This window comes from Amblyomma mixtum, chromosome 5 (assembly GCF_055824585.1).
Source record: "Amblyomma mixtum isolate Tamu chromosome 5, ASM5582458v1, whole genome shotgun sequence".
Lineage (NCBI taxonomy): Eukaryota > Metazoa > Arthropoda > Arachnida > Ixodida > Ixodidae > Amblyomma > Amblyomma mixtum.
The window spans coordinates 114532675-114555913 of NC_143016.1; the positions used below are offsets into that span (position 1 = coordinate 114532675).

At 45.7% G+C, this 23239-nt stretch overlaps 1 protein-coding gene across 1 annotated transcript in view; it reads left to right on the forward strand.

Annotated features, from left to right (window-relative positions):
• The window catches only part of LOC149343399 (ATP-binding cassette sub-family A member 17-like), a 58069-nt gene that overhangs the window by 3684 nt on the left and 31146 nt on the right, over positions 1–23239 (forward strand). Inside the window, exons 2-9 of the mRNA XM_089546955.1 lie at positions 332–713; positions 1656–1940; positions 7331–7407; positions 8650–8808; positions 11137–11380; positions 14857–15048; positions 16763–16941; positions 22088–22205. Of these exons, the coding sequence (XP_089403081.1) occupies positions 332–713; positions 1656–1940; positions 7331–7407; positions 8650–8808; positions 11137–11380; positions 14857–15048; positions 16763–16941; positions 22088–22205 (1636 nt within the window). The remainder of the gene's footprint in view (positions 1–331; positions 714–1655; positions 1941–7330; positions 7408–8649; positions 8809–11136; positions 11381–14856; positions 15049–16762; positions 16942–22087; positions 22206–23239) is intronic.

Sequence of the window (23239 nt, forward strand, 5' to 3'; positions counted from 1 at the left end):
ATATACAGAATGGTTAATTATTGACTTTGCATTCATAGATCCCTGAAAGTCCTCATGCCACTAATGGCGCAGTGGTACAGCAGTTAACAGATGCGCCACTGCCCTGCGATGGCAGGTGGTGCCAGCGGTGGGGCTTGTTCGAATAAAGGAATGCACAGTAAGCCATAAAACAGCGTCACTTATACCTGCAGGCTCTCCTGTGACGTCCGTTCTTATGAGCTCTGTAGCGAAGTAATAACATCCACCATCCTGCCTAGCCCACTTTTTGTACTTTCGCGTCTACCTTGCTCGTAAGACACCCACATGATGTTAATTGTTTTTTTTTCTGCAGTGGCGCCAGTTTAACCTTAGAGGTGCCTCTGCGGCCCCGCGTTCCATGTCCTGGAGGGGCGTGGTGGCAGTGGCGTGTCGCACGCTTCTACTGCATAGAATTTGGCGCCACTGGCTCCTCACGTTGCTGGAGGTCGGCTACGTGACCCTCTGCTTCTACGCGATGCTCGAAGCCGACGTTCCGGAGCCGCGGTCCCTGGCTGACCTCAAGAGGATGGAGTCTGCCAGCATGGCATTGGGATACGCATCTGTACACCGCGTACTTTACACTCCTACCACTGATTACTCTGATGAGCTAGTGAGGAGGGCGTTCGCCTCCGTCGACGACCCTTACGTCAGACTGAGGAAAAACGCCGTCCAGAAGGGAAGGCGCCAGCTGAAAGGTGCGCAAATTTAATTTTGTGTGACACCGGGATGTACGCTGATATATTCGTATACCTGCAACTACCACTCTCCTGTGAATGCTGCATGACAAACCAGGTATACTTCTAGACGCATTATCGCGCTCAGTGTAAGCTGCAACGCACATTATGCGGTAGGCGCATAGTTCACGAAGTCGTGTGCGCAGAGTGGTGCTGGAACTTGATGCTCTTAGCCATCGCTGACAAAAACAATGTGCAATGAAAATCTTTGGACGCTGTGTGCTCTTTGTGAGGACGCATTCAGTTACATTAAAGAAAAAAAAACCTCAGCTCGTTGACTTTTGAGGAGTTGTGTCATACTGAGTTCCATGAAGGCCAAGCAGCGTCGGTCGAATGGTATAATCATCAGCCATAGAAAATTCACCGATAATCTCTGAATTTTGATAAGAACAATTGGTGAGAAACAAATGAATTTTAAGGTACCCTTTCCGTGCAAGAACAGCCGGTTATATCTTGGGGATTTGTAAGTTTTTGAGCAGTAATACTAGTGTAAACTTCGATGCGTTGCTGCATTAAACACATCAATATCCACACTCGCCAGTTCGCACACTTTATTCGGAAATACGCTTTCATCTTCCGGTTGCTACCACACCTATAGCGCCACCGGTGACCTGCTGCTAATACACCCCAAGTAATTGCGCTGCAGTTAATGCAGGTTAATGCAGAATGTAGTTAATGTGCTTCAGTAAGTCATATGAAACTTGGTGTGAGCATCAGCATAATTTCTCCAAAACGCTTCCACTAGATATTTTTTTTTGTCAAGCCTCACTGTTCAACTTTATATTCCGGCGCCTTCTTAATAGATTTTGTGCGCTATTTGTCTGCACTTCTAGAGAGAACTAAGGGAAATGAAAACAGATATAAACTAAATGTTTCTTCGATATTCCACTTCTAATTTTCTAGGAGCACAAGCGACCAACACTTCCACAGAACAGTTCAAAGCGGCACAGCGTCCAGGTGACTTCTACACCGGGAAAGTGGACAAGTTTGCCGTCTTGGAAGCGTGCGAAGCTGCTGCTTCGAGCGAATCACGCCTGCCGTGCATCCTGTTCCAGGACGCGTCAGGTGGCGGGAGCCTCGAATACAGCCTGCTATCGTTTGTGCCCGACATCGAGTTCATACCAGAGAAATTTCCACTAGGTCGAATGCCGCTCATGAAGCAGATGTTCTTCGACAAGAAGGTACTGGGTAAGAACCCAATGTCCTTCATCGCATATATACGGGAGAGAATGATGATTTGAGAGAGTGAATATTCGAAAAAAAAAATCCAGTTTGGTGCGGTTGGCGATGGAAACGCGTGAACGAACAATGCAAGCAACTGTAACGGTGAAAATACTAACGATTGGGGCGATTTTGTGACGGAAGAGCGCAAAACACCAGAACAAGAGAGAAGCACAACGCTTGTCCAAGCTGCTGCCCAAGCTGCTGTCCTGATTGGCAGGACACGCTGAGTTAGGCAGCGCTAAAGATTATAATTTTTTAGACGAAGAAGAGAGGTCGCTGTGTTTGTTTTTCTCTCTCTTGTACAAAAGAAATTGTCCTCTTTAGCGCTGTACAATTCAACACTCGTAATAATAGTTTGTCGATGCAAAAGCCATTAATTGCTAACGGTGAAATGGTAGCCACATGCTGTGCAGCTGCTCTTGTAGCCTTTCTTTCCTTGCTAATATACCTATGTTGATAGTGTTGCCGTTAGTAATTCTAACTGTTGCTGTGCATGCTGCAATAAAGCGATTGTGGCAGGCAATATTTATTTTGAAAAGTAGCGCTAACGTGCCTGTACATAGGGCTTGATCGTAAAGGAATGTCGCTCGAGGTCCACTCCTCTAGACCACTGTAGCAAACACCTTCAGGCGAGAATATTTTCCCATTAAGCCCATCAGCACACACCGGACAAAGCTTTACGTATTTACGTAAACAGCTAGGTTAAGCACGATAGTTAATTAATAGACTAGCGCAAAAAACGAGGACAAAGACAGAGAAGGAGACAGGACCTTTGTCCTAGTTTTAAGCGCTAGTATTTTAATTAACCATGACACACAAACTAGCCCAGCTTTCCGCCTTGATAAGCACGATAATCAAGGCGCTCAGATTATAATGCTCAATTTCTCAAATAAGCAATGTGCCCGTGGTTGAAAAGGTTCATTCAAATTCATTCAAAAGAGGCCGCATTGTCCTTATTCCTAAAAAGTCTCCTATGTCGACATGTCCGGCAGATTGGCGCCCTATCACCCTGCTAAATTCAGATTACAAAGTATTAGCAAAATTACTCGTTCGTCGTCTACGTGCTCTCCTCCCGTCACTTATTTCCTGCCACCAGGTTTGCTCCATCCCAGGCCGTGAAATACATAGTTTATCTTCTGTAACGCGAGACATCCTAGCGTATATTTTACGACGGCGCGCACAGGGTCTTCTTGTTTCCCTTGATCAGGAAAAGGCTTTCGACTTCTTAGAGCACGAGTACATTTACGGGATGCTGGATGCTTTCGGCTTCCCACCTTCTTTCGTGCTTCTCATTAAAGAGATGTACAGAGATATTTCAAGCACTCTGTTCCTCGATGGCCGGGAAAGTACCGCATTTGATGTTCGCCGCGGCGTCCGTCAAGGTTGTCCGCTCTCCCCCCTTTTGTTTGTCTTAGCATTAGAGCCTTTCCTCTTGGCCGTCAATCGCCACTCCTTTATTAGAGGTCTGGCTTTGCCAGGCAGCGAAGCGGTACGCGTCACTGCTTATGCAGACGACATCACTCTGTACTTAGCTGATGAACGCAGCCTGCTTGAAACTTTAAATGTTTTCCGTGAGTACGCCTCCTTGTCTGTGGCTGCTCTTAATTACTCGAAGAGTTGTTACTTTTTTGTGGGGTCTTCCCAGACTCGTATTACATCTTCAATACCTTTGCAGTGGTGCGCGCAGATGCGCATTTTAGGTGTGACCTACGACTGTGCTGGAATATGGAATGGTGTGTGGTCTTCGGTCGTCGAAGACATTACAGCTCGTGTGCGAAGGGCGCAGACATTCGAGTTGCCTCTGCTTGAGAGGCGCTACCTGGTTCAGTCCGTCATACTTGGTGCCTTCTGGTACCTCTGCTACACTGTTAAACCACCCCTCCGTGTCATAAGGCGAGTGCAGACTACAGTTTTTTCGTTTTTTGGTCAGGCGGAACCGAGCTTGTAGCCCGTGCTGTTCTTGGACAACCACGGGAGAGAGGAGGGTTTGCCTTTCCAAATTTGTCCGTCACGTCCTCGCTGTTAGCGTTGAAGAGCATTTTGCGTATCCTGCTAGGAAACGCGTCTCCGGCGCGAATCCTGGCTCGGTACTTTTTGGGCCCTTCTTTACGCTTTTTGGATCCGGCGGCCCCTATTAATCATGGACCCCAGTCAGAGCAACCTACCGCTTTCTACGCTTCATCAGTGGCCTTTTACAGGCATGTAAGAGCAGTAGCACCTGCTGTCAACATCGTTGCAGACCGTGTGGTGGACATTATGGGCACACTATTGTTACCTGTTGTGCCGGCGTCTCGCCGCTCACCTATGCGCCGCGTTCAGTGGGCGCGTTTAGCGTCGACACCTCTCCCAGATCATCTACGTGACTTTGTCTGGAAACTTGGCTGGGCAGTGCTGCCTACTTGTGATCGGTTAGAGCGGTGGGGTGTATTACGCTCCAGTACCTGTCCGAATTGCCCGCTCCCGGAATCTAATCGCCACGCTACAGTCACCTGTGTTGTAGCGCGTGTCTTTTGGCGCGCGGTTCATGCGGGATTTCGTGGGCAGGGCATTTCGTGCTTCGTCTCCCGCGGCCGCTTCCCCAGCGGCCGTTTTGCTCGCCTGTTAATAGTTGCAGGTCTTTTTAGTTTATGGCCCAGTCGATGCGCCGCGGTCGCTAGTGGCTTTCGACGCCGCGCTGTGTGGCCAATTCTCGGCCGTCTCCGACGGGAGCTGATTAGTTTTTTGTCCGAGGAACTCTTTTTCTTGGGTGAGGAAGAGTTTCTCCGACAATAGTCGTGCCCATTTATTTCTGTTAATAACGGCCGTCTTGTCTTGGTTTTTAGGCCAAACTGGCGCTAAGGTCTCCTTTTCAATGTTTCAATGACTAATTATCGACTTTTCGCTCTTCTGTCAATCGGTATATATGCATTCTTATTTTACATTGCCCATTCCTGTTAGTTACTTAGAAATGTTTATGGTACCTGTTTAATTGGCTCACCTTACATGCTTAATGTCATGTGTTTTTGTTAATGTGAATGTATCTTGTAACCTTGGCATGTGTACATATGTAAATAAATTTTTTCTAAACAAAGGTTGGAAGTAATCGCTTGCAAGGTCTATTCATGCCTGTCGCGAGATGCGTATCGAAGAGTGCGGATGCTTCCTCCCGAGCCGCCGAAGAAGAAACATGGTGCCGAAGTTGTCACATTTTTTACGGATTCATAGTGGATCCCGCCTCCTCGAAACCTGCAAAACGGATGCGCAACGTGCCGCTAGAGCACAGAAAATTCAGGGGGGCACTTTGTTAACCTAAAGTGCGGTGAGGCAAAAGCCTCAAGCGTGCTGTTGCTGCTTGTGTCACTGATGTGCGGTTAAGACGTTAAGCTTGGAAACGCGACAGCGTCTTGCAATGCTGCCAGGGAGTCCACAGAACGCCATCTCCCGTTCGGCTCTACGCCTTGCTCGTCGGTAAACTGGTTTTTGAGGAAAGGAGAAAGGAAATGTGTCTGTCTCACATAACTCGGTGGACACCTGAACCTCGCCGTAACGGGAAGGGAGGAAGATGGGAGTGAACGAAGACGCCGTATTCACTAGACGCGCCCTTGTTCATTCGAGACCATCGAGTTGGCATGGCGCAGTGTTACCGTGGAGGCCCAGGGCAGGATATTTTAAAACGGGTGAAAAAGATGCCGGTCCGGCCGACAGTGAAAACATTCTTTTTCAAATTGCACTCTAATACACTACCCGTTAAAACCTGGCTCCATGAAAAAGGGATCTTTGTCCCATGGACAACAAATTGCCTGTTATGTAAGCAGCCGGAGACAATTGAACATGTTTTCCTAGACTGCTGGGACGCCATACTTTTCTGGGATGTCCTGCAGAGAACCATCAAGAAAGAACTACCACTGCACCATTATGGTATCAGATTTCTACCAGTTGATCGCAAAGAGGTACCCTATGACTTATTAATGCTTCTTGGCCTCCACAGCTTGTGGAAAACGCGAGTGCAAGTAAGGAATGCGGATATAAACACTCGTAGTACACGTGAGAACTTTGTTGAAAGTGCTGTTTATCTGCGGGAATGTTACCAGGCGCAGCGTGACCCACCCCAGTGGGTAACACTACTAGATGATCTAGTGAAACTTAAGGAATTTTAACTTCACCCCTATCAGCTCAAGTGTAGCTGAAGTGTTCTTATTGTTTTCATGTCAATCTAGAAAATAAAGAAAAAAAAAGCTGGCATGGCGCAGTGGTTAGCACGCTCGTCTCGCACTCCGGAGATCGGGGATCGATTCCCGAACTCGACCAATTTTCTACTTGGTTTTATTTATCTATCTGGCCTGTTTAGAAAGGTTAATTGGCTAATTGAGTGATTAAGCAATTAACTAAACTCATTCCCATTTACATGGGGCATCACTATACGATCCCTTTAATTAGTTGCATGGTTAGTAGCCGAAGTACACTTGGCCCTATTTGAAATTCGCGCACTGTCACGTCACGACCGTTTCGACCAACTAAAAAGCGTGACATTTCTGTCGACAACTTCTGCTTACAACGATGAGGCATTAAAGGCTTCCGCCTTAATAAACACCGTTTGCACTCGGACCCAGAATAATCATTAGTGCAGAAAACCAAACATAGTGGCGCCATTATAAGGCACTGTTTAAGAGGTGATTGAGCATGATGTAGTGGTTGGAATCGGGAGATCTTGACGTGGCCGGCGCTGGGCTTCCGCCGCTTGAGCTGGAACGACAGATATCGCGTGGGAAGGACGGTGAGCGTAAGCTCTATTGCCCAACCCGCAACCACCGTGGCAGCGCTTGACGAGGTGGGGCCAAGGATGGCACAGCAAATGGAGGACTGACATCACGGGTTGCAACTATGAGAATATGGTCTTAGCACGCTGAGTTACAAGAACTGTAATCCCGCCAATGAATCCGAGTGTGGCAGGAACTTCCCATTACTCTCTCCTCCGCTGACCGGTCGCTATTCCCCTCTCATCTTTCGCCGTTCTTTACGCTACGTGTTATTGCTCCGCTCTCTTCCCTTTAGAACCATTAAACCGGAAAATAGAGAATTAAGGGTCCCATTTTAAACAATTGCTCCAGAAGCATCCTAAAAATTCTGTTTTTGTGAATGCGTTATGAACGTGTCGCCCGTACCGTTCTGCATTTTAGTCGTATTGTATCAAACAGAAGTCCGTCTCCCGTTTTTTGCGTCCACTACCGATGCGAAGTTCAAAGTCAGCAGTAGTCAGTTGAGGGCGGAGTTGGTCTCCTTTACGAGCTTAGTGAGATTGGGTTGGTCAGCGATATGAGGATCCTCATAAATATTCATTGGTTGGGCAACGAATCTGTACTCTTCTTCCATTTCAGACTCTGCGTTCCTCTTTCAACAAGCGCTGGACACGGCACATATAAACCTGCAAAGAAACATGAGCACCGAAGTACCTGTGAGCATTTCCATTGTTCCCGTCAACAGCTTTACACAGCGAGGCACTGTGTGCAGTGCAGCTTGCCCTCAGGAATAGTTCGCTACCACATTCCTTCTTGTCAAGGATGTTCTTAATACATCTTCATTGTTTAGTTGTTGTTTAGTGGAACTCTTTTACAAGAATTCTTTTCTTCGTGCTGTACCTCTCATTTCTTTCACCGTCACGTAGCAAACTTACACTTTTATGCTCCTGTATATTAACACAAGAGCGATTCTTGTTATTGTTTTTTCCTGAGCTGCAGAGCGTTATTCCAATGTCGAAGTTTAGTTTGGTCGCTTGAAATCGAAGCTTCTTTATGAATAATTTGTTGTGCCACTGCTTTTGGAACTCGGACTGCAAACAAGCAGTAAGCAACCTCGTCTCTGGTATTTGTTCCGAACCGAATACTGGTGCATTGAGGCGTGTCTTCTAATTGCAGTTAGAGATGAGCCAGGCCTTCAGCTACTTATTTGGCTTCAGAAATCGACCTTCTTATCGAAGTGATCATGCCATGAGCAAAGGCTGTTTTAAAAAATCATGATTATTTTAAAAGACGAACCTCCAAAAATTAAGTTACCCTTTCGCGGAACCACGTAGACCAAATTTAGTTCTATAAACAAGTTAATTTTGTTTTTGGCGAGATAATCATTGCCGGTACTTAAGAATTCTTGGCCCGTCCAAGTCAAAATTTAAACTTGCTATGTTATTCAGTACGTATCATTCATAGAAGCAAGAAAGAATGAAAGAAAACAGGGAAAAATGTACTTTAACTTTGTGCACGCTCAAAACTTACAAAAACGAAACGTGCATGTTGAAGCACTAATAAGGAAGTAATTACTCATTACACCTAAGTGCAGGCATAGGGCTAGAAAGGAAAGCTATACAGCTTCTCAGAAAAGAAAAATTCCACCTTGAAAGATTCCCCTAAACATTTGGCGAACACAGGCTCAAGCATTGTTGCTGGAAACGCGTATTGTTTTTCAACCAATGATTGCATTAGAAAGTTGTTTACTTTGTACAGTCCTGTGTTGTATGAATCGTACTCATGACATTTCGCCCAGTTCAGTGAAGAGGTTAAGAAAAGTTTTCTTCCCATGCAAACAAAATGGCTTTCGAAATGCGCGTGCATAATGCCTGTACACTATTTCTCTCCTATGTAAACGATAAGAGCGAAATCATGCAAACAGAATATGTAATGCTGTCCTCCCGCATTATCCACAGCTCTACCATGTCTTCGCACGCGAGCTGCCCGACCCGCTGCCCATATCGGAAGCGGTGAGGTATCGAAACGCATTTTACGTCATCCTGACCCTGGCGTTCTCGGCTCCTTTCGTACTGCGAATCCACGAGGTTTCCAGCGAACTGGCTACCGGCCTTAAGGTGAGACGTGCGAGAGACTCCAATGGCTTTGTCTTTTAAAGTCAGCATCTCGTGCTGAGAGCGGGGGTGAAGTCTGCACTGAACCAGGCTTCAAAGCTACGCATGGTGCTTCAAAATACAGTTTAATTAGTTAACTAAAATTCGTTTTTGCTGTAGAGACATGCGAGCGTGGATTTCGCCAGAGACGACACTAGCGCCTTCGTCTGATCTCGCGCAAGGCGCCGTGGTTAGGCAGCTCCAGAAGCAATATTTCAGATCCACATGTGCGGCTCTGTTCAAACAAAGGAATTCTACCATAAATGTTCTGCCTCGTTAGCGCCCTGCTCTTTATTCATGTCAACACTGTCCGACGGCAGCTTGATTCTGCATTCGTCTTGGTGTGGCAGCATTTTTCGCCGAGGTTCTAATAACAAGAGAATAGTTTAGTGCGTTGAGTAAAAGATACTGCTAATTATCAAGCATCGCATTCTCAACGTGCAGTTCTGCTATGGAGGGATGAGAAGTGCACCCACCTTTCAACGCTAATTGAAGTCCTGTCTGTCGACCAGATTTGAACACTTTAAATGAAAGCGTATTGCTTGAGATATTAATTAATTATTCCATGCGTAATTCGCACAATAACCATTTAGTTTGCACATACTTACTGAAGGATATATGGGAAGGATAGCGAAGAAATTAAATTTCTTGACGAACATTGGTATCGAAATTTTTTGTAAGCGAGTATACGGCGGCTACGTAAACCCGAAGCGTCTGATGTGAAAATTCTGCGCATTGTTTTCATGTTGACAAAAGTTTAGCTACTTGTAGTTGTTTTTTGTTGTTTAGCTACATGTTGGCTACTTTTACGTCGTATTCTAGCTTCTTTTCCTCTGTGCAATTTGGCAACACCGATCCACTTACAGGTGAAAATTTCCCCTATACCAAGATAGTTGGTAGTCTCAAAATTTTCCCTTAAGGTACATTGAGGAGGCTACAAAAAAAGTCCCAAAGACAAAGAGCCTACTTTAACTGAAAACCGAGCAGTTGTGCACTGAAAAGTGGAAAAAGCTTTATACAGGCATTGCCGCCCCCGGCGGTTTTCGCCAGCACGCTGCAGCGAACTCAAGATACGGTTTCATGCGTGGATTTATGCTTCTGAGCTCTGAAAACATTCACTTCCATACGGTAATCAGGGAGCCCCTTTTTGTCTTCATGTTGCGAGTTGAAATCGCGTATCGAGAAAAAAAAAACATTTTTAAATGGAATTTTCTCATTAAGAAAACTATCTTTTGCAACCGAACAAACCTCCACATAGCAGCTAATAGCCATCAAATCGTATTTTACCCAGAAGAAAAATGGAATTGCGTTTTCTCGAGTGCTGCATTGAGACTCGACGGCACACACTTATACCCATAACTACAGCGCAAACGACAGGACAGAGATGAAGAAGGGACACCCCACAGCGCTGTGTGGTGTCCCTTCTTCATCTCTGTCCTGTCGTTTGCGCTGTAGTTATGGATCATCGAAAGCACCAACTCGCCCAACAAATGCTTTTGTCGAACACACTTATAGAATTTGGAGCATAAAACGCTTTTGCCATTTTTGCCCAGCAGTCGCACACCTTAAATGTGGGCTCCGTGTGCGTAGAACGCCGCTCTCTGACAGCGATAATACATTAATAGCTGTTGTTGAGAAAGCAGCCGATGTTCTCAGGCAGGTTCTTAGTTCGAATCACCGAGGTCGTGGTGCAATAATGGCTATTGTAGCGTCTTGCCCACTAGGAGATTGACCGGGGGCTGTCCAAGTTCAACCAGCAGCCGTACCGGGGCAATCCGACTTAGCATTACAGTGACCACTGAGGCTCCTTCTATAAACCGAACTGTACAATGTACTAATGCACCATATGAATACGTTAGAAGTCTATGGCTTTGCTAATACGGGCGTCTTCAATAGCTATACAAACAACGCACGTCTTGGGCGTCTCTGCCTCCGTGCAAATGGACGTTCGCACTGGCAGTACGAATCGCACAGAGTATGGATAGCAGGTCCCCTAACGACCTCAAAAGCACAAGATAGCGGCACTAAACAGATCAGACATGATATATACGAGCTCTTGCTAGAGCCTTATGAAGTATCTCGGTGGAGTTTTCTGCGGAGGTCTCATGCTCTAAACAGAGTCTTGCAACGCGCTCAGTACGGCTCTCAACTCGTTTTAAACCGGAGTGTGTCCTTAAAGAAAGATACCACCTCAACTTTTAACTAAATCACTTAGTTGTGACAGTTTCGTTGGATGTATAACTCGGCAGTTGTCAGAGTTGTCATATGTGTTTTCTCTTGTGTTTCCTACAGGACAGACAAATCGCCGTCGGTCTCTCCCTGGGCGCCTTCTGGAAAGGACATTTCTTGTCTGCCCTGACACTCGCTGTCGTCGAAAGTGCCTGCGTGGTCTTGGTAATGCTCACCGCTGAAACTGGGGACACCCGTCGTCCATACTTCGAAGCATCGGAGGCGGGCCTGGTGCTGCTGACCTTCCTCGCGTTCTCCACGTCGCACACGCTGCTGGCCTTCCTAGTGGCGTCAGCGGTGCCTCTGGGTATATGTTCTTCTTCTAATAATCGTCCTTGATATGCTTCGAGAGGTGCGGGCTTGCCAGCATATATTAGGGGTGCTTGCGTATAGTTGATTCGCTGCGCTGCATCGTTGTTCAAGCTAAGTGTCGGCGTTTCGCAAAAATCGACCCGACCGCGTTGCTGCGTACTAGCGCAACAAATTTTCCATTAGTCACGTGGCATCACCGACTCGCTTGTGTTCTACCTCTGTGATTCAAGCACGAGAGGTTCGGGGGCTCCAGCTAACACAGCAGGTGCAGGAGATGTGCGCTGTAGGCGCGTTGAGGCAGAAGGGTGCAGACGAGGAAATGTTCCGTGACGCCAGGACACGGAAGGGAAGCTTCCGCCTTCCAACGGTTATTTCCTGCTGCCAAAGGGGAAAAAGTATTCATCAGGCATGTATCCTTGTGGTAATCTGAGTATCACTAATACCGGGGGTGGGGCGAAATGGTAATGCTATTCTGGGTGTGCAGTAATTATAATAAAGAAAAAGGTGTGAGGAGTAGGGCTGCAGGATAGGCGTGTGTAATGCACATCTGTCCTCCCACGTGCGACCCTACGTCTCGCATTGGCAAACATAGTCGCTCTTTTAGCAGCATAAGAGGGGGCGTTCGGCACGAAAGGTGCAATGATAAAAACCTACGAGGGGGCCAATCAATCAGCGGCAAGCGTTGCCATGACGTCACTGGAGTAGTCACTATGGTCTCATCAATCAGCGTAGCGTTGTGCACCTGTTTTCATTCTCACGGCCCTTTTTCCTCTCCGAACTTCATGTTACAATGCCTACGTTGCGTATCAGATAGCTCACGGACTCTTCGTTCTGTGTGGGAAACCTGTTTCTGAGGATTAAAAATATTTTGTGCCTACGGAGTTTTTGTGTTTACAGGATGTTGTAAATGAACCTTTACGAAGTGTAGGCGAGCTGCCGCAGCGTGTTTTGTAGTATGTGTGTTTGTGCACAGGAAGGACCGAGCAGAAATTCGGAATGCAGCCAGGATATGTCTAACCGTGTGTTCGATGCCCAATAAGAAGTAGCTCTAACATTCAATTTGGTCGAAACTCAACGTCTAAGGCAGGTGAGGTAATCCGGGAAGCACAAAGCGGTGATGTGGCGTCCTCTGCTAAGCCATCGTTCAACGCTTTCGCGCTAGCGTTCATCGAACAGTTAACTGAGGCTGTAGATTTTTTTTTTTTTTTTGCGTGTTATTCTGTAATATTGCGTGGAGTTAGCACTTGATGGCAGAATTGCAAGAACCGCTTATGAATGAAGTTGACACGAAAGGAATAACACCTTATGTCACTGTGCGAGACGTTGTGTCTTGACAGTATCTTCATATGTAGTCTAGCTTGTCTACAATCAAGAAGGTATTTCAGTTCTACGAGCCTTTTTTGTGCGTTGAGTGGAGGTATATTTTCAACGCTTCCAGGGGGTGCGTTCGGGCAGAGTTGGCAGAACAGCCTCGAGCAGACCGTTTTTGGTGCTCAAGCATTAACCGCGCATATACGCTATTAAACAGGAATTTGCATGTTCAAGATTCAACAGTTTTTGGCACCATAGTTTTGAAGCCGCATTCAGATACAGAGGGCGTCCTCTAATGCGGACAGAACAATACAATATTCAAGGAAGCTGCTCGTCACATGTTCATTGAGTGATTTTAACAATTACAAAAATGACACATTCGTAATTGTGTGGGAAACAACTGTTAGGCCGCTTTGGTCGTGAAACAATTTTTAGCTTTGCTTTTTCATAAAGTGGACTCATGGCGCCATCTTTGCAGAATTCTCCAGAAAACAAGTGCCTACAGCAGGTAGAAAATGCTTTTTCTTGAGCGCAAGCATTGTGGCGCAGGACGCTTCGATAGCCATCTTTGTACTACTTCTTCCATGCTTGGTCCGTCGCATGAGATATTTGTCTCTTCTGCTTTCACCATTTTCCATTTTCACTTGACAACAGCAATGAAGTACACCTGATTTTAATAAACATCAAGTTGTGTGAGAGTGAGATCAGCCCGTAGATATAATTGGCGTTCAATCTTGGTTAGACCTCTACGCGAATCTGTCTAGGTAAGGGCAGTCGGAAATAATCGAAGTCATATTGCGTTTGTTTAGTGATTATCACTGCGTCAGAAACTTGGAGTGTTGCGCAAAATCTGTTGTCTTATTCCGTAAATTTCGTTCCATGCGCACAGTCTGAAACGAACAGCATCTTTTCTGACCGGTGAATAGACTCACTCCTCGATGCGCGCTAAAAATAACTCCTCGACGACTTCAAAATTTTTATTACGTCGTTAAATTGAAGTATTGTAAGGATGATTACGGTTACTAATTACTAATTACTACGATTCCGATTACTAATGCGAAATTTGAAAGCGCTCTCTGTAGGTGTTTTGATTTCGCTATGTACTTAGGTAAATAATTTGAGAGACAAGTGTACGTGTGTACAGTTAAAAAGCACTCTGTAATCTCCGCGGACATTCTCCCTTCAAATAACACTCCTCTCTCAGTTTTTGATTCCCATGAAGGTTCCTTTTTGGTCGGAGAAATGTACGCAGATATGTTCAACGCGCTGCACCAATGCCTGCTTCACAAGCAGACTATACTAGGAACACGACGCTATGAGTGGCGTGGCCGATGCCGACAATCTATCGCGTGCAGCACATTTCACAGCACAACCCGCCAACGGAGCGGAACGTGGCACGACTGCGAGGAGGCAGTGCGCGGGCCGCCGCGGATAAACCTTCCTCCCCTAGCCGTCTACCTCCACACATGCGATGGTGATGGAGGACGGTGCGCACCATTCTAGCGCCAACTATGAGCAAGCGACAGTTATTCGCTCGGCACAACCGGTCTCGAAAGTAGCGTACTCGCTACCCTCGCACTCGGTTACACCGACGGCGACGTGTCTCAACCCACGAACGCGCGCATAAGATCTGCGCTTTTAAAGGGTGCCGTTAAAGTTAAAGCGTTTCTCCTTCGGTCAGGTTGCTTTTCGATACCCGAGCAGCTCTAATGCACATCCGCCAGGAGTGTACTAGTCAGTGTAGACCGCTGTAGAAGTACGATAGCACTGTTTTGTTTCAGTCACCTTGCTGTTGAGACATCGCGTCATAGAAGTTCTGCCAGTTTCCCAAGGTGAAGGAACATGTGGACATTGCGTGCTTTGCGTACAACGAAATGGTCACCAGTGCATTGTCCCGCTGGTGACGTGAACAGCCGCGCTCGTTCTCCAGAAGAGCGGCATGTAAAAATGAATTCAGCGGTGGTCTAAATGCATCGTCGCTGTGTAGAACAAACACCGAAAAGTGATGCGGCCTTAAAGAAGAGGACATGCTGAGCTTTGATTTCAATGCACCAGTTTTCTAGTCGTTCATTTAATGAAAAATATTGGTGCCTAGGAGGGAAAACTGCTCATGGGAGGAGAATGTCTCATTTTTTTCCTAATTTTGTTTTTCGCTTTCAGCCATGTGGTCAGAAATGGTCGGCTTTCTTGTCTTCACTCTTCTGCCATCCTGGGAAGGAATGGACTTTCTATTCGACTCTCTCGGCTCGTACCTTCGTACGAGTAGATTAACAAAGCTGCGCCTATGCATCTACCCAAACATAGCCGCTACCATGGCTATGAAAATCATCGCCGTATTCAAAGACTTCAGTGGTAAGAACTCATAATTAAATAGTTTTTAGGCGCAAAAAGCTGACGAGACACACAGGAAGGTAACAGCACGAAGCGCCATCTTCCAGATGTTTTATTCGATGCATGAAACGTACTTATACAGCTTGTCGTCACATGCGCAGGAGGGTCACCTAAAGCTCAAGAACGACATGATAAGGCGAGCTCCAGGAACTTCTTTTCACAGTTATACAATACAACGGTTGTGTCGCTTACGCACAAGTCGCCTTTCTTTTTGATAAAAAACGCTTCTATCAACTCCCTAGCAGTAGTGTCATTGCTTTTGCCCAGAATGCGCACATCAATGAAGCACGGCTCACAAGAACAACCTGTTTTTTTGAGACGCATTGCAATGGTCTCACGTTTCATGCGCGCCGCTCGTGTCGATTCTTGCTCTGATTAGAAAAGCAAGCATGAGAATCCTCACCTGTATTCGAGGTGTTTCACGGAAGGCGATCGCTCATTTTTAAAAACAGGGTTTTTTAGCAAGGGGAAACTTCTGTGGCATGGTAATACCAGTGCTAGCTGTTAATTGGTGCTGGCTTTTAATTATGTTACCAAGTAAATTGATTAACTTTCTGATAATTAAATTTTTACTGTCACCAATAGACACCCGATCGGAATTAGCGATCTGTAGCCGACTATTCGTAATATTCTTATTAGTCTTTCGAATTTATAACGCGTGATTACTGTCGCCGCTGTCGCTCAACTAATTCTGGCTAGATCGTACAAAAATACATGCGCTTTCGAGAAGCATGCAGGCAAAGTATGCACAGCGCCGAGGGTAATCGCGTTTTCAAAGTTCTAAAAAAATGATACGGCTATTGCTAACAGTCTGTTACAAGTCGCTAATTAAAAGCAGATGGCTATCGATAATAGCTAAAAAGTTCACAATTAGAATTTAGTTAGTCACTTTACTAGTGGACGTGATATGCGTGTCGTTTTACGTATGCCAACACTGCTAATACTATGTCGCAGAAAACTTCTCTTTACCTAAAACACCGTGCATGTAAAATTTAGTGATCGGCTTCCCTGAAACACCAAGTATATTGTTCTCAGATAATACTGATGTCAGCATGAGCTTTTCGTGAACTCCAAGAGTAAAAACAAAACCTCGACAAACAAGGTTACAAACAAGACTGCCTCATTCAGGCAGTTTATTTGTGTGCCGATAGTTACCAATTCAAAAGTTGGTGCGAAGAGCACACTGAAAATTTACGTTTGAATTTGATTTTTGCGTAATGGCGTGTAAGTACTGCATCTATTCACGTAATCTGGAAATTTTGTTATTTTATTAGCGAGCTGGAGACTTCTGCCAGTGCCGAGGCTTCTTCTTTCCCCTAGCCCCACAAACCTTACTCTTCAGCTCTAAATGCATGTTTTTGGTTATACGGCGAATTCAAGTATCGGTAGTGTTCATGGTCTGTGGCACTTCGAGTGCCGGCAATCAGTACAATTTGTGACCTTGGCGCCGTGCTGTCCGGACGTACATATATGGAGCCCTTCGGCTACCTTTGTAGCGAAGAGAGAACGTGCAAAGAAAGGTTGGAGAAAGGTAACAGTTCGGCCTCTACAGTGTGCCTCGAAGGCTGTTCTCTTAACTCCTTTTACGTTAACGCACTGCTTGTTCATAAAATACCAAAATATATTGTATTAAATCTTTGCTCTCTCTTTTAACTATTCTTCATTTATTTTTCAGGGAAGGTCGATTGGGAAATTGCAGGAAAGAAAGGTTTGGGCCTCGATAATGTCACCCTTCTCGAGTTATGGTTAGCAATGTTGTTTGCCAGTTTTCTTGCGGTAATTCTCACCTGGTACCTACCGCATGTACTGCCTTGCGCCACTGCAACACCACAGCACCCCTTGTTTTTCCTTTCGGTGAGTTGTCTTTCACGCATGCTTCACCATTATCCTCCAAACCATGTCCACATCAGGGAAAATGTCTGACCTCTAATTAACCCTGCCTTGTGGTGCGTGCGCGCTTAAGCCAGATACACGTGTTGTTATCGCGTACTGTATGCACATGCGCATTGTTCAGCTATCGCTGGTCCGATAGTCCTTGCTGGCTGTTAAAGACCGCCTGTACGGAACCGTCGCACTCTATATGTAACCAGCTGCTTGCAGCCTGCCAAGAAGCAGGAACAAAATTGCCTTCGATGTTAAGTCTACGCCGCCTAGAGTCAGGATGCCAAACATGATATCGTGAGCCAGTTGGATGCTCTTTATCCCCGCAAACTTTCTCGTTGAAATCTAACGTTCGACGAAAACTCGTCTGGTCGGGAAGAAGATTCATGAAGTCAATAGAAGGAACGCCGACCAAAAGGTTGTTGTTTAATTTGAAGACGAAGACGTTTCGGCTTCCATACTGAAGCCTTGATCACTGGCCGAAAAGCCCAAAGCACATCGCTTAAGTGCACTGCAGTAATCGCCCCAGGCATCTTGCATACGTAGGCGGGAGATTGCTTGCGTTGTCACGTCGGTATCTAGAATCCCTAATAATTCAATCAGCAGAAAAAACCGTTAACCACAAGGGAGGCAATTTCCCGCCTACGTATGCAAGATGCCTGGGGCGATTACTGCAGTGCACTTAAGCGATGTGCTTTGGGCTTTTCGCCCAGTGATCAAGGCTTCCGTATGGAAGCCGAAACGTCTTCGTCTTCATATTAAACAACAACCTTTTGGTCGGCGTTCCTTCTATTGACTTCAAACTTTCTCGTTCATCTGCCGATCTGACTTTGCCACCCCTGCTGCGCTTTTCATCTCTCAGAGCGCTTGCCTATGCAGGCGATTACCTGTACCATCGCACTTAACTGTACAGCCAAAAATCCAGCTCATAATTATACTGTTCATGCGTGCTTTCGACAATAATAAAACCTGTGAATTCAAAGCGCTGTCCGCAGTGACTGTGACCTTCAAGGAAGTGGACAGCGGTACGGAAGATATCATTGGCGTCCCTCTCTATATTGAGGCAAATCCACTGTCTTTTGCAGGTGATAAGGCAAAGACAAGGAGGAACACTTTTTTTTCGTGATTTCAAGCCATTCTTTTTGTCAGCCTCACAACTAGAAACTCTCGCCAAAAGTACATTTCTTGGAGTAAGCGCTCAGATGGCGAGGACAGCAGAAAGGGCGACGTGCAATTTACCCGAAGGACGATGCCCTGTGCCTGATGTGTGAAGTACATGTGTTCACTGACAACTGATGCGACTATGTTGACGTCCCACATCCTTTGTCAATTCGCTTCAGAAGGGCTCAGGAGAGATTTTCTTTTGATTGTTATTTTTGCCACGCAAGTATCATGAAGGATATGAGGTAAGGAAACACGGTACTTAACCACAAACTGAGGGGGTGAAATGTTGTTGCCATAAACTTCGCTATCAGAAACATTAAATGTTTTCCGTCAAAAACACTGCTGCCAGATATCACGTGTCTAGATGCACGTAATGTCGTGAGATCTGAGCTATTTATTCCATTTACTAATTGCATTGTGAAGCATTTTAAAGAACAAATATGATTATCGAATATGTCGCTAAATTATATGAATTGTGTGAGTGCATGAACTCAGTACACAAAACACTTTTTTTCCGAAGCCACACTACTGGAATCCATTTCGGTTTGAAGTCGACGCTAAGGAGAAAGCGGAGAAGGATGATTTACCTTACTTTGAGTTGGAGTCTCCTAAGCTACGACGCATCATTTCAGCCAGAGGTATTACGAAGGTAATATCCTTAATGTGTCTTCCTATAATCTGTTGTAAATGTGGTATTCAAACTATACGAAGCAGGTTCACTATCGACGATTTCTAAACGCTATGGGACTTCGCCGCTAGCGCTCACGAATTAGATCTCCTGCTGCAATGACCCATTTTGACGGAGGCGCGCCTCAAAATATCTACTGTAATGAGATTTATGTGCTTGTAAAAGAATCGCAGGTGGTTCTCATCATTTCTCAGCACCCTACTCGTTACGCTTCATGAATCCAAGGTGTAGCTTCGAACAAGCTTATTAAAAATTCGTCCTATCTTTTGTTAACTTGTTTTTCTAAGGATATGGATGTAATTATTATGCTTGATTCCTTTGTTTGCTTCTCAAAGGTGCTTCGGGGTATCGTATCGGGAATGCGCTGCTATGCTTGCTGCATGATTTGTTTTATTTTTACACAATATGATTAGCGAGGGAACGAAAATGTATAGCATGCTAGATAATTAATAGGGCTCGGTTGGTGTCGCACGCCTATTCGAATTTGATGAACACTATGGACGCATTGGTTGGCTTTGTGCCCGTCTATTGAGCTTGTTAACAGGCGTTCTTCGCGCCGGCGTCCACTAACGAGAAAGCGGGATAGAATTTGATTTCATATTACAACCTCCGTCGTTTCAAGGGCTTCGTTACCGACTCATGATAGCATTGCCCACAGATGCTGATGGGTTCACGTAACAAGCAGCAGCTGTGGAGCTGCTCTTTTCTCGATCCTCTTACGAAAGGCCACCGTAACATTTTTATCCTTTACGAGCTTTGATGATAAGTAGCTTAGCCTCCTTAAAACTAGGGCGAATGTTTTGGCGCATCGGTCTCACGCGGAAGACAAATATACTTGCAGCAGAAGCTCCGCTAGACCGTATCCATAGAACTGAGGAAGCTCTGGGCGTTCCTGGAAAGAAAAAGAATACAGGGTCATGATGGAGCTCAAAATTTTCTTTACCGTGGCATCACGATTGTCGTGTTTTCACACCAGTGTCCATCGAGGACAGGAAATATGCGCGAATTTCACCCGTCTACATCGGCACCAATATTTTCGGTTTGGAAATCTCTCTTTTTCTACGATATATTCGTCGGCGGTTGTCGTGAGCAATATTGGCTCATGATTCTCATGGGTGATATTGGAAATAATTTACTTTTATTGGTTTATGGTTTATGGTTTATGGGGTTTAACATCCCAAAGCGACTAAGGCTATAATTTAATTTTATTGTAGCGAAACTACCGGAAATGTTTGTTAGGAGAAAAACATCACGTTTCCAGGCATAATAAATCAGCTGATGTCGCCCACACGTTCCACTCTACAACAAATCATGTTTATCCACTTTGGTTAGCACATGATCCATATTCTATATTACAAGAAAAAAAAGAAACATAAGTGAACCTTGCTGGTTCGTCACATGAGCCCTGAGCTCAGCGAACAGCTGCCGTCTTGGATACATTAAAGGGAAACTGCACTGGGTTTTGAAAATTCCGTGGTATTCAAGGATTGAAATCTACATAGGCTGTAGGTGTAAGGCATGCCAACTGTTTTCGCACTAGGATATAAAACAATGACGTAAGACGTAGTATTAAATTTGAGGTTTCTTCTCACAGCCCCGTAAGAGTGCGGAAAAGCTCCGTGTTACGTCACCTAATGTATGGTTTCAAATTTCCGCTGCCGTCAACCACATCCTGCTGTTCCTCGTTGGATGCTGCCGAACAGCCCTCGGCGGGCTTTGCCTTCGGTGGCGTTGCTTTACTTCCTTCAATGCAAGCGTTTGTGATTGGAAATATACGGCTACGGTCAGTCAAATAATCGAGTGCCCCTCACTTTATGCTGTGCACTGTGGAGGAGCTTGAAGGCTGTCGCTTTTTTAATCCTCTCTCATGTCAACATTTCAAATGCTAGCAGAAAAGGACTTCGCATAGGTTGCACACATTTTGCCCCTTTAAGCTAGTGCATTTTTTAAACCTACGCAGTTTACCTTTAAGCATCGAATTTCTTTATGGTTGTGCCAATGGTAGCTTACAAGCTGACCACGTTGCTCTGTGAAGCAGGTGACTATGTGCCCAAGCGACCCGTTCCTCTACAAGTCACAGACTGTCGTGTGCAAGTTAATTAACGTCAGCTCTCGCTCTGTGTTTACATATTAGACGCTCAAGCAATGTCGAAAAAAGCGACACAAATAAAACTCCTTTATGCATTCTCCTCCGTAAAAAGGGCCGAGAAAGTGTTAACATCGAATCTGATAGACGCATAAACAGCGGATTCAAACAGGTATGTTTTTCTTCGTTCTTCATTGCAGCCTTCCAGCAATATTTTTCAGCTTCATCAATCATATGTCTTGGAAGCGTAACGCAGTGCTCTAAGCATTCTATAGGAGTTAATGATGAAAGTTATCAATGTCACCTGGGTGGCAGACATGCTGCTGGAATCATTATAATTAGCTGATCTGAGCAAAGTAAACACAAATTTGCTTCAGGCGTCTCTAAGCGGCGGTTTCTAAGATAAAACACTCAGCTCAATAAATTCGCATGCATTCTACCATCCTTAGGCTTACTGAGGAAATCAATAACAGTATCCTACTTTACTGCTACCTTAAATGTAACGTAGGACGGGAGGCGTGGCTCGTTTTCCGCTTTAAAAAATTCGAGGCGACACTTCATCTCCGCCTTAAGGGTATGACGTGATAGCGTAATGGGTTAATACCCATATATGCAGAAGGTCATTCTCTACATTACATTCGTAAATTCCTGAGAGTCGTCATGCCCTTCCTGGCGCAGTGGTGCAGCGGTTAATCGATGTGCCATTTCCCTGTGACGTCAGGTGCTCCCAGCGGTTGGCCTTGTGCGGCTCGGGTTACTCTTCTCGAGCGACCAATCGTTAGTTTAACTGCCGCCTTCCACGGTGGTCGGTTTGCTCACAATCCGGTGGGCAGGTGGTGAGGACGCCACAAGGTCACGTAACCCTGGTGCCCCCCCCCTAGGGTTCCGGAGCGGCCGGTTGCTCCTGCTGCGAGGCTTCAAACGTTCGCCAACGCTGAAGCCAACCATTTGTTTGCGACATGGAAGTGCTAACGTTTTAGCGTTAAAAAGACACACTGCAGTTAAGCCCCGTATAGCGTAAGCCATCCAGGTATGACCCTTCTTCGAAAGTGTAGCGTGTTTTCTGTTCTATGGCCTCTCGTATTCCACGAGAGTGGTGGCAATAATCGTTGTGAGGCTTGGGTGGCGGCCTTTTGTTGCAGTGGTATACTTTTAACAGTTGCTTCCAACGCCCTTCGCAGAAATTTGGTGAAAAGAGCGTACTAAATGGAATCGACCTGAACGTGTATGCCTTTCAAGTCACGGTGGCGGCCGGTTCAGCCGGAGCGGGCAAGAGCACTGTCCTGAAAATTCTCGCAGGTAATGCGTATTCCTATGTACCATTAGTCTTAGTTGTTACAAATTGCACAGGAAATCAAACCTACATTTTCGACTTGAGGAGTCGATGACATATTATCAGACGCTTGACAGCGCCAACAATAAAGAAATATTGGTTCGGTACCCATGCCTAAGCGCACCCACAAACCCACTGAACCACGAGACCGAGAGAGCATGTTGTCACAAGAACGTCGATTAGCCAGCTCACCTGCCATCGCTAGCTCAGGTACACATGGGCAACACCTTCTATAAGCAGCAGGCCAACGCAAAAATTGCCGGCTTGGACATATTGCGATTAAGATTTAGTATAACTCGCAGAAAGCGCCTATAAAGCGCGTGTAATTAACTGTTCAAATTAACTTACATAAATATTCCAAGCAAAATCATCACGTAGAACTAGGGACGTTATTTTGAAAAAAATCATGTCACGATTTCTTTTTTGCTCTCTCAGTTATTTTCAGCTACCGCTCCTCGGCGTCAGGGAAGACAACTGTCAAGCAATGTCGTTCGTCGCTTATCTCGCGCGGTGTCGCGTGACCGGCCCGGCAGTGGGATAGCAACGAAAGAATAAATCGGGTGTACAGGAGTATAAATTGTGGTTTATAGCTTAAGGGTTTAGTGCGGTCTAGTAAATACGAAAGAATTCGATGGCTCACCGACACAAAACGCAGCGTCGTCCAAAAAGTGGCGTTACAAAGCTCGCGATTGGTTGAAACGGTGCGATGTCATCAAAGACGGGAGAAATGCGGAGAGTTAACCAGGGCCCGTATTCTGTAACGACCCACTTCGTTTTCCTTCCAGTTGGCTATCTGTCATTGGTCGTTGCTTTCATTGACGTAGGGCGCCACAGAAGACGTGCTCTGTTTTATCACCGCTGATCCAATCTGAGCAATGAAACGGTGTCGTCTCGCTGACGAACTGACTCAGCGTTGTCCATGTGACTCAGCCGGAGTTGATGCGATGGAAGACGGCTGGCTATAGCGGCGTCCCCCGACATATACAGGGAGTGTCTGTGA